Below are 11,956 nucleotides of genomic sequence, written 5' to 3'. Positions count from 1 at the left end.
TAAGGTGGTAAACGGGGTCCGTTTGATCGATGTGATTCGAGTCATCTACGAGCCATTGTATGTATAGGTATACGTATACCATTCATGACGTCTAGTTCGGAATATTATAAGCAACGATTGCACGATGAACTCAGATAAACACAACGATCTAGCTGTATTTTACAAATGGAATGTAATGCATAATTAGGGCATTGTAGGGGAGGAAGCGCGCCAGCAACTACGACGCTCCGAATGATAGATATATCGCTAGAGATATTCAATAAATTTTATATTCCATATTTGTAACAGATAGATTTGCTTTACATATTATTGAACGGCTAGCAACCAGAAAGGCGTATCACACGTAAGTGAGAAATATGAAGAAAATAAAAGGAGAAATAAGTACCTAACAGAAGAATCAAAGTCATAGTCGCATAGTAGCTGGAATAGAAAAAGGAACAACTTCCCCAAATTATACACTGATTTTGATTTCAATTTTTCTTCGTCAGTTTCTTTGAGAGGACGAAAAGCTTGGACGTTACAAACTTGCACAGAGTAATCGGTCACAAGCACGTATAAAACGAAACAAAAAAAAACATTATCATCAAAATTTTGATTTTTTTTTTTCTATGTTCTCCACTGTGGGATACGCCTTTCCGGTTGCTTATAGTCGTCGATGCAGTTTGAAGTTGAAAAGTAAATTTTGGAAATAGATCGGAATTAGATCTCTCGAAATGAAAAAGCTTTTTCCAAATGAATTTCTCAACGCAATTAACGAATAATCAATTTTTGTTACTCCGATAACCGAGCGAGGACGTAAGCCTTTAAGAAACTAATTCTACGATCTGGACTGTTCAGGGGAAACTTACGGGGAGATTTTAGGGGGGATAGATGACGAGCTTCGCAGACCTCGAATGGAGTGGGGTTCCCAAGTGTCCGGTGTCCCTTTCGATACGTTTTCATCTTCCATCCAGTCGAATTTAAGACAAGACTCCGAGTGTCACCATGGTGCGGATGCCTGGGACACCCTTGCGGGTCATTTTTACCCTGATTTTAGTCTTCGGATTGACGGCAGCGCATGCAAAATATTACGTAAGTTTGATTCAGAATTTATCCACACCGAATCAACCGACCTCGATCCAGTATTTTGAGAAATAGAATTCGCTTTGTTCGGAGGCTGGAGAGAATTATCTGAATAATTTTTTCAATTGTTGTTTGATAAACGTGTCTTGTCTTATTCAGGTAAAATGCAGAGGTTTTTAGAAAATTTGATCACGATTAATGAAACGAAAGTTCGGTAAAAGAGAATCTTTTCCGGAACTCGAAGCTTTATCGCGGGACCTTGATACGGAATTTTGAAAGTCGGTCATTGACAGGCGTCGAGTGAGGATTGAATTGACTGAGATTAAGTTCGCTTTACATTTGACTCTTAGTTTGGTTTGATTAAAGAACAACTTGTTTGTTTTTTTCTCTTTTTCTTTCAATGATAAATATTTTTACAAAATTTCCAAGAGGTCACACACGTGTTCGGGTGAAAGGGATATGGTATCCTTATAAATCGGCATAAGCAGATATAAATTTAATCCAGAAAACCGCAACTGACGAAAGATTTGAAGATCATGGGTCAGGAGATAAAATACGATAAACACCGGTTAGAATATCTCCACGTTACACCCACTATAATGAGCGTATATTCTGAAGTTAAATGTCACGCTTGGGTGAAAATGTCGCAAAGATTTCTATCGCCTTTATCAATTTCCTAACAATTCATTCCTCGCAGGGTAAGAAGAGATTTGATAGATCTGTAAATCATGAAGGAGGATCGATCGTCGAAAACGGATCTGCGGACCAACAAATAGTGCAATCGGCTTCTTTGAGTGACTACGATACGGTAAGACGATCCGAATCGATCCCCACATCAAATCAATTAATTGGCTATGATTTATGTCAATTGCAGCGTTTCATCGCTTATAAAGATGCGGGATTGAACGTATGCTATTTGGAACGAATGCGGGACGATTCTTCTTCGGATGTAGTTCCGAATAATCCGTGGCATAAAATGCCTCGAGCATCTCGGGGGCAAAGGACCCTTTACGTCTCGGACCAATTGTTGAATAAATTAGAAGTAAGTCCAGCCGAGTGCAACATCAGATCATCTTTCAAAGATACAATTCGTATTTGCACGCATGATGGAAATGTAACTCAATTACTCTTTGTTTCGAGAGTGACGAACCGGAAAGTTAAACGCTGCATGAGTTTGAATGGACATCGAAGTCTATTTTTGGTCTTCGGCAGACTGCTTATCAATCTCAGACAATGATTGGACCACTTTTATCTCGCCCTTGACCATTGACCAATTTCTAATTATTTCTTGTTTATTTCCTCTACGTCAAATGGCCGGATAGTTTTTTTGAAAATTTTGAACTTGAAAATACAATAACGTTTTTCACTCACGATTAGGCTTGGGGTTTGGCGGGTGGCCGGATCGTACGGTTTTGCAAGGGGAGATCCATGGTGCTGCTTCAAGAAGCGCAACCCATTCCAGGACTGGTGAAAGAGCCAGTTTTCGATCAAATAAAAGCAAACGAGAACGATTTAGTGAGCCATAGTCCTAATGTTGTTCTTTTCCAACCCTCGCTTGCTCGGGTCAAGCGAGAAATCGACATGGAAAGCAACGAGGCAATCAATACAGAATCACACGAGAGAAATCGTCGGCAAGTTCCTTTCCGGGGAAGGTTTCGAGGACAAACTCAATCGCAATACTTGAATTTCGGAAGTGATTCGAAAGAAGGTAGAGCAGAAGCCAGGGTGACGCACGACTCGTCTCATGCGGTTGTCAGTGAGTAATTTCATCGCTTCGAATATTTCAGGAAAATAGAAACGCTTCGGTTGTTGAAAAGCTATGATTTCATTCTAGGTGGTAGCAACGGAATGGGACAAGCACAAGGCATGTCTCTAGGTGGTTCGGATTGCGAAGAATGTCCTGGATATCCTACAGGTAATCATGAGGAAGTAGGTCGCCTGGTGGGTCCAGGAGGATCCGGGAAATTGGGTCTTGGAGGATTTCCAGGAGGAACATTTCCGGGTGGAACATACCCAGGTGAAGGACAACCAGGAGGAAGACAACCAGTAGGAAAACCAGGAGGGGCACTTCCGGGTGGAACATATCCGGGTGGATCGCAACTAAGACAACCAGGAGGAGCTTATCCTAACGGAAATTACCCAGGTGAAAGACAACCAGGAGGGGGACCAACAGTAGGAAAACCGGGTGAAGGACTTCCGGGAGGAACATACCCAGGTGCAGGGTATCCAAGAGGACCACCGGGAGGCGCAATTCTAGATGGAACATATCCAGGTGGAGGGCAACCAAATGGACCAGGAGGTGCATATCCAGGTGGTACATACCCAGGTGGCGCACAACCAGGAGGTGCATATCCAGGTGCAGGGCATCCAAGAGGACCACCGGGAGGCGCAATTCTAGATGGAACATACCCAGGTGGAGGGCAACCAAATGGACCAGGAGGTGCATATCCAGGTGGTGCATACCCAGGTGGCGCACAACCAGGAGGTGCATATCCTGGTGGTACATATCCAGGTGGCGCGCAACCAGGAGGTGCATATCCAGGTGGCGCACAACCAGGAGGTGCATATCCTGGTGGTAAATATCCAGGTGAAGGACAACCAGGAGGTGCATATCCAGGTGGTAAATATCCAGGTGAAGGACAACCAGGAGGTGCATATCCAGGTGGTACATACCCAGGTGGCGCACAACCAGGAGGTGCATATCCTGGTGGTAAATATCCAGGTGGCGCGCAACTAGGAGGTGCATATCCTGGTGGTAAATATCCAGGTGAAGAACAACCAGGAGGTGCATATCCAGGTGGTACATACCCAGGTGGCGCACAACCAGGAGGTGCATATCCTGGTGGTAAATATCCAGGTGGCGCGCAACCAGGAGGTGCATATCCTGGTGGTAAATATCCAGGTGAAGGACAACCAGGAGGTGCATATCCAGGTGGTAAATACCCAGGTGAAGGACAACCAGGAGGGGTGTATCCCGGTGGTAAATACCCAGGTGAAGGACAACCAGGAGGTGCATATCCCGGTGGCGCACAACCAGGAGGTGCATATCCGGGTGGTAAATATCCTGGTGAAGGACAACCAGGAGGTGCATATCCCGGTGGTAGATATCCAGGTGGAGGACAACCAGGAGGTGCATATCCGGGTGGGAAATATCCAGGTGACGCACAACCAGGAGGTGCATATCCAGGTGGTAAATATCCAGGGGACGCGAAACCAGGAAGTGCATTTCCGGGTGGTAGATACCCAAGTGAAGGACAACCAGGAGGTGCATATCCCGGTGGTAGATACCCAGGTGAAGGACAACCAGGAGGTGCATATCCCGGTGGTAGATATCCAGGTGGAGGACAACCAGGAGGTGCATATCCGGGTGGTAAATATCCAGGTGAAGGACAACCAGGAGGTGCATATCCGGGTGATAAATATCCAGGTGGCGCGCAACCAGGAGGTGCATATCCAGGTGAAGGACAACCAGGAGGTGCATATCCCGGCGGTAGATACCCAAGTGAAGGACAACCAGGAGGTGCATATCCCGGTGGTAGATACCCGGGTGAAGGACAACCAGGAGGGAGACAGCCAGTAGGACCAGGGGGTGCATATCCGGGTGGTGGATACCCAGGTGAAGGACAACCAGGAGGAGCATATCCGGGTGGCGCACAACCAGGAGGTGCATATCCTGGTGGTAGATATCCAGGTGGAGGACAACCAGGAGGTGCATATCCGGGTGGGAAATATCCAGGTGACGCACAACCAGGAGGTGCATATCCAGGTGGTAAATATCCTGGTGAAGGACAACCAGGAGGTGCATATCCGGGTGGTAGATACCCAGGCGAAGGACAACCAGGAGGTGCGTATCCTGGTGGTAGATACCCCGGTGGCGCACAACCAGGAGGTGCATATCCGGGTGGTAGATACCCAGGTGAGGGACAACCAGGAGGTGCATATCCCGGTGGTAAATATCCGGGTGGTGCACAAACAGGAGGAGCATATCCCGGTGGTAAATATCCAGGTGAAGGACAATCAGGAGGTGCATATCCCGGTGGTAGATACCCAGGTGAAGGACAACCAGGAGGTGCATATCCCGGTGGTAGATACCCAGGTGGAGGAAAACCAGGAGGTTTATACCCAGGTGAAGGACAAACAGGAGGTGCATATCCCGGTGGTAAATATCCAGGTGAAGGACAACCAGGAGGTGCATATCCCGGTGGTAAATATCCAGGTGAAGGACAACCAGGAGGTGCATATCCGGGTGGGAAATATCCAGGTGAAGGACAACCAGGAGGTGCATATCCGGGTGGTAGATACCCAGGTGAAGGACAATCAGGAGGTGCATATCCCGGTGGTAGACACCCAGGTGAAGGACAACCAGGAGGTGCATATCCTGGTGGTAGGTACCCAGGTGAAGGCCAACCAGGAGGTGCATATCCCGGTGGTAGATACCCAGGTGAGGGACAACCAGGAGGTGCATATCCCGGTGGTAAATATCCAGGTGGAGGACAACCAGGAGGTTTATACCCAGGTGAAGGACAAGCAGGAGGAGCATATCCTGGTGGTAAATATCCAGGTGAAGGACAACCAGGAGGTGCATATCCGGGTGGTAGATACCCAGGCGATGGACAACCAGGAGGTGCATATCCGGGTGGTAGATACCCAGGTGAAGGACAATTAGGAGTAGGGTACCCAGGAGGACAAGCTGGAGGAAGATATCCCGGGGGAACGTACCCAGGTGCCGGTGATGGGATACTCGGGAACTACTATGATCCTTCTAGAAAACCGGGTGGATCAGGACCAAGTACTGGAGGAGAAGGAGCAACTGGCGGGCATGTCGGAGGCTTGGGAGTTGGAACAAATGGTGGCCCTGATGAAAATGCGGATTCTCAAGCCTCTAGTTCGGTTCAAAAAATACATACCGGAACTATGGCTAGCGCCTCAGCTCAAGGCAAATATGGACAGGGCACAGCACAATCGCAAGTTTCAGGAACTTACAGCGGTTCAGGATCTTTCTCAGCTCAGGCAGGCACTAACGATGGCTACAAAGGTGCTCAGACTCAAGTGAGTGGTGGTAAACAAGGAGCGACAAGTAGCGCGGAAGGTTCAGGAGGTCTTGGAAAAAGTCAAGCTCAAGTTCAACTGCACTCAGATACAGGTGCAACATCATCTGGGGCACAGAGTAGCGGATGGAATCATGGAACAAATTCTCAAGTCCAAACCGGCTCCAAGGGTGGCATGGCAGATGCCCAAGCCAATGGTGAGGGTAGTACTTCGAGCCAAGCACAAATAGGCTTCCAACCTTACCAGAAGGAAAATGATAATCTGCAAAGTAATAGTAGCACATTGTTTTTGGGTGGGGGTACAGCCTCAGCACAAAGCGGGACTTACAGAGGTCAGTCACAATCGCAGTTACATGGCACTTTCAAATACGGTCTATCTTACACTGGAGCTGCTCAAGCAGGTTCAGGTTCAGGTGCTGCTGCTTCTAGGAAGCCTTTCAATTTTACAACTAGCAATTCAGAATTATTCAAACCCCTTGAACAATTCACACCTGTCGAGATTTCAGCTCAGGAAGACCCACATGAACAAGCTGATCAAGTGACAGTCAGTCCACTTCTTCGTGCAGTGACTGGAATAACACCCACTCTTGAAGCGACTGACGAGGATAGTTACGGATTACAATCCTCAAGCTCTCATCGGTCAGCTGTTATGGCAGTCTCTGGCGACGAACAACAATCAAGTGATTTTTATAGCAGCTCTGGAACAACACACAGTCCAGCTTCATCTCCAAAACCTGATTACAATTATGACACTGACGGTACCAATAACGACGATTACGATGTTTACGATGATGACAATGGCGACTATGACTCTACACCACCAAATTCTTTGCCGGGTCAACCTGGAGAAATCTCTTACAACAATGACGGTTATACCGTGAGTAGTAGACAGCAGAATCAACAGCAACAAACCCATATATCGAATAGCGAATATGGGGCACATGTTGTGCAAGATTCCACCTCTCAACTTCGGGAGGGAGATGTGCTACAACCTGGACAATCCCTACCAGGATATACAATACCACCAGGATTTCGTGGCAAGGTGTTATCCGTTTCAGGAGATAATACAGCAGCTGAAGGTGATGGCGATTCACAGTCGCAGACAATCACACTAACTCCAATGAATGAGACTGTAACTGCCGGAAACCGAGCCAAAGAATCTGCAGCTGTCCACACGAGAGCACTGCAAACATCACAGAATCGTGGCAGATATAATAACAGTAGATACATCCAGCCAATTCCGCACACTTACTTACGCAATAGTCATCCCGCCCCATCCAACAAGCCAAACTATTATACAGTTACTAACAGCGTTGCGGGTCGATTGGATGGTAACAGAAATTCTGCGGTTCCACGAAAGTACGAACACAGATACTACACAAAAAGCTCCACATGTGGATACTTCACTTTTTCGTGCAACATTGTGTATGGCTCTAACGGTAGGACGAAAATCTGCAAGCCTAAAATGCCTACAAACCCGGATGGAACGCCAATGAAATGCTGATACTATAAAGAAGTTGTAGGAATAATTATTTTTAAAAGACATGTGGTTATTTCATCTTCTTTATACTTATATTGATGTTGTATTTGTATTCACTGCCTTTATAAGTAACGCGAGTATTTATAACATAGATTACTTTGTCAATAAAATTTGTCAGAAATTATTCTGTCATACAATCCTTTCTGGTGATTAATTATGGCATACATTCGCAATCAATTACTATACATAAATGCTACACAAATTATTGCTTTGAGGGTTTTTACCTTTCAAGATATATTTATCTTACAGTTCTTTAAAATTATTAGTAATAGCCAAGAAATACGTCACTTTCTTTCTCCATCAGTCTTTGTAGAAATAATCCGAATCATTAATATTGTGTTGATAAAATTAACGAAAAATTCATCGTTCTGTACACGTTGGATTAGCTAAAGTAACTTAAAGGAAATTGTAAAGCATTATCAATAGACAATATATAAAAAAAAATCATATAAACAATATAAAATGTACAAAAGTCGTTGGTGTAAAAATTAACGTACAGTTATACATACAACACTAAACACCTGTTAAAGCATAATGTAAATGTAGAAATTTAAGGACAATTGATGCAATTACCTCTCTCAAGAAACTGATTTACCATGATAATTAGTTGAATAATCTTCATATCATGGGTGATAGCAGTAAGTTTCAGCTGACATCAGCTTTAAAAATGCCATTCTTCTCCTCTGGATTTTAAGTTAGATGAAATCACACGACATCTATATTTGTACAGATTTACAGGATACTCCTCAAAAGTCATTTACATCGTCATCACTGAAATCGTGAGAAAGACTGGTACTACGGCGGATAGGTATTATGCCTGTTGCAGTATGGAGTCTGTAAAAATATATCAACCTCGTACACTTTGCAGATACAGATTGAATTATACTAATTGGAGAATTTGAGTATTGGGCTATTATTTCCTACATTATTATAATATGAAGAGTAATATGTCGACTGCATCCAACATTACAGGTAAAGTCAAAATGCCAAAACTAATTTACCTAAAAAGGGTGTAAATTCGATGCACAGTATCAATTCTAGACTACTGATGAAACGGTGGGTTCGAAAAAGATAGGAAAAACGCCAAATATTTCGCATGCAACCTCATTAAGATTGGGATTGAAAATATAGATATAAATCTTGCATTGGGTACATGAAACGAAATTTAATTTTTTCAGAATTATCGTGAACTTGCCTGGCTAGACTTAATCCCTCGCAATTTAGTTAGTCTGCTACGACTGAATTAGGACACAAGGAAGTAATATGTTCCATACTATCATCCATTAAGTTATCTTCCTTTGTATTCGCTAATTCATCAGCACATAGCTCAGAACTGTTAATTAATATTATACCAAGATCATATAATGATCTCATACGCCATGTCAACAACTACATGTATCAAATGAGAATTGTAACCGGCAAGCATATCGGTGGTGAATTTCAAATGCGAAAAGTTACGAACTCAGATTATTAAAATGGTTGCTCACCTGTTCTTGCAATGCTCCGTAGGATTTGTTAATCTTAATTGTTCTGAAAGGTCTTCGTTCGCTCTCTGAAGTCGACGAACATTATTGGATGCTGTATCTAATTCATCTTGTGCAGAAGCAAGTTCCTTTTTCAATTCTTCCACTCTACCTCGCACCCTTTTTACTTCTGCTTCATATTGTTCGGATCGTCTCAAGGCATGTGACAATTCCGTTGTCTTTTCAGCTAATATTTTCTTCAGTTTTGCATAAGAATGTTTGAGGTCTACGACTTCCTAATTGAATTTATTGAGATGCATTACCACTGTGATACAATGCTGGATTTCTTTCGTTCAAATGATGATGATGATAGTGTACAACTTTAACTATTTCACTAACTCACCTTATTGCGATCCAATAATTCTTGTTGAATTTGCCTAACATCAGTATCAGATGCAGAAACTGGACGAGTGCGACGCGTTTCCGCCCTCTCTAACGCTTCTTTCAATTCATTTCTCAATTGTTTATTCTCTCGATCCAAAGATATTTTTTCGGTTTCTAATCGCTCTCGTTTACCCCATTCAGCGGCATTTTCTGCCTGAAGTCTTTCCAACTAAAGATATGTACGGATATTTTCTATCGTCGTATCAACAGCTTGATATTTATAATTATTATTTCCAAGATTGGTGCTAGACTTACTTCAGTTCGAAGATCGGACAATCGTCGATCCATGCCTTCACGGTTTGTAGCCTCATCCATAAGATCTGCTTGTGCCGCGCTGAGCTCACTCTGGAATCTATCTTTCAGTACTAACAGTTCTCTGGTCACTTCAGCCCTACTCTCTTGTAGCTCCTCGCAACGATCCCTAAGTTGCATTACTTCTGCCCTGAGTTTTTCCATTCCTCGATGTAGCGATGATTTTTCCCTTGAAGGATATCATAAAAATGTGAAACACTAAGGTAGATGGTTGTGGCCAGACATGATAACCATGAGCAGCTGACAATTCTTGTTTTTTGTTACGGAAAACATTCTTACTCTCTTTCAGCGGAAATAGTTTTTGTCGCTTCCTCTAATCTGAGATGAAGCATGGACATTTTCTGCATAAGAAACTCTTCATCATTTGCATCAATAATCGATTGTCGTTTATCTAACTTATCCTGCATTGCATTGGTCTCACCAACAAGCTTTACCATGTCCCTATCCAAGGTGTCTATTGAGCTCTCCTTATATAACTCCACGGCGTGTTTTGGGACTGCACCTTGTAAAACATATTCTTCTATATCTCTGTCATGTGGTGGCACTTCGTCTGTATCAGATTTAGAGCCTGTTTCTTCAGCTGAATTCTTTCGAGAAAACAATTCCTTCTTATTTGGAAGAGGTCCTATTTTCTCACTCTGTTGAACATTGTTATAAACTTCCACCAGCTCATCAACCCCAAGTGCATCTCTGAGTCGAGGATCAGATTCCAATATACTAATAATTTGTTGATCAAATTGTCCTGCATGTTTCAGTAATATCATATGGATTTTTTCCATTTCTTTTTTTAGCTGTTCATTCTGCAGCTCAATTTCCTGCCTTTCATGCTTGAATGTGTTCGCATCCTTAATAGCTATTTCAAGTTTAGTTCTCAGAACCTTAGCCTCTTCCCTGGCCTTGTTTCTCTCATTACGAACTTTACTCCATTTCTCACGCCAGTTTGCCGTACAATCCGACCACCACCTCATCGTTTTCTCCATCTGAGCAGCTCGTGCTCGCGCTTCTTCCAGTTCTCTTTGTCGTAGAGCCTAAAAATATTTGGATTTGAAATCATGAACTATTTTAGCCACAATAAAAAATCATACCCTGAGGGTGAGTCATTTAAAAAGATAAGACATGGGAGTGAGTCGAAGTGTATAGAATCGGTGCTGGAAGTTACCTCTTTGGTTTCCCATTCACTATCCGCATAGCGCGGAGAGCTCGTTGAGCTGACAGAAACATCATGTTCCCTAGTTATTCGACGGGATGACGTACCGCTAGCTGTTGATTGTGCCATTTGAGATTAATAATCTAACCTATCTCATTAGGGTTTCCACTGATTGTGAGTCACAACCCTGAATTGTAATGTTAAAAAATTTTCATCACAGATGTGTTTATTTCTCCACATGTCACTATCAACTATTCGGAATGTCGATGGCCTTATACGTTATGATCAGAATTTATTATGCACGAAAACACAAGACACTTAAAATGTGACAGGAACTCTACCAATAAATAAGTTACAACAAATGAATTATAGATTGCCGTAGCAAAAAGCGGCTGAGGTGAGTTACAAGAGGTAGAATCGTTGTAGAATAGTGCATGGCTTTCGGTTCATACTACAGATGACGCTATGCGTTAAAGAATACTAGAGTCCAGGACTGAAGAATGCTAGAGATTTTGTAATACTAAATATCTGCACAAATACAAATCTTCAGCGATGCGAACACGTTGTTGGCAATTTAAATATTGAGTGATAGTCATTATCAGTGAGCTACAAAGAGAAAACGTTCGTAATCCATTAGTTGGCCAATTTATAATCGGGGTTAATGTATATTCTACAATTCGATGGTATCAACGTCTCATGTTTCAAATTATACAGCGACGTTACGTGTCTATCAAACCCCAATTTCAAATTGTTAGAAGAAAGTGTATATGTTAGCGCAATCGTTGTTTATAAAATGGGTGGTAAAAGGAAAAAGTTTGAGCTTTATACTGCTGTATGTAGATCTTTTCAGGACATTTATGGCTGCATTGCGTTTGATTTCAACTTGGAATTGGTTGATCGAATCTAAATACTGTGGACGTCGACCGTGTGGGGTGAGGCA

The 11,956-nt window shown here is 43.2% G+C and overlaps 2 protein-coding genes across 6 annotated transcripts; one reads left to right on the top strand and one right to left on the bottom strand.

Annotated features, from left to right (window-relative positions):
- The first annotated feature begins 300 nt into the window (after positions 1-300).
- On the top strand, positions 301-7,774 carry LOC105685797 (collagen alpha-1(III) chain). Of its 4 annotated transcripts, none has more exons than XM_048651469.1 (5): positions 301-1,071; positions 1,760-2,104; positions 2,440-2,818; positions 2,897-3,574; positions 3,605-7,774. In XM_048651469.1, exons 1-5 carry the CDS (start codon positions 985-987, stop codon positions 7,612-7,614), a joined length of 5,499 nt encoding a protein of 1,832 aa, XP_048507426.1. In that variant the 5' UTR covers positions 301-984; the 3' UTR covers positions 7,615-7,774. The 4 variants fall into 4 exon arrangements, with proteins under 4 accessions (XP_048507426.1, XP_048507428.1, XP_048507425.1 ...); XM_048651471.1 differs by having other exon boundaries at positions 2,897-5,068; positions 5,189-7,774; XM_048651470.1 differs by having other exon boundaries at positions 302-1,071; positions 1,760-1,870; positions 1,937-2,104; positions 2,897-7,774.
- On the bottom strand, positions 7,656-11,431 carry LOC105685798 (coiled-coil domain-containing protein 102A). Of its 2 annotated transcripts, XM_020852239.2 has the most exons (7): positions 11,029-11,431; positions 10,149-10,897; positions 9,813-10,038; positions 9,517-9,726; positions 9,138-9,409; positions 8,846-8,983; positions 7,656-8,484 (listed from the first exon to the last, which is right to left on the bottom strand). In XM_020852239.2, exons 1-6 carry the CDS (start codon positions 11,143-11,145, stop codon positions 8,875-8,877), a joined length of 1,683 nt encoding a protein of 560 aa, XP_020707898.1. In that variant the 5' UTR covers positions 11,146-11,431; the 3' UTR covers positions 7,656-8,484; positions 8,846-8,874. The 2 variants fall into 2 exon arrangements, with proteins under 2 accessions (XP_020707898.1, XP_012255638.1); XM_012400215.3 differs by lacking the exon at positions 8,846-8,983 and having other exon boundaries at positions 11,029-11,428.
- Positions 11,432-11,956: the final 525 nt, after the last annotated feature.

This window comes from Athalia rosae, chromosome 2, assembly GCF_917208135.1.
Source record: "Athalia rosae chromosome 2, iyAthRosa1.1, whole genome shotgun sequence".
Classification (NCBI taxonomy): Eukaryota; Metazoa; Arthropoda; class Insecta; order Hymenoptera; family Athaliidae; genus Athalia; species Athalia rosae.
Note: the sequence above shows the minus strand (reverse complement) of the source record. Positions and strands in the feature narration are given on the sequence as shown.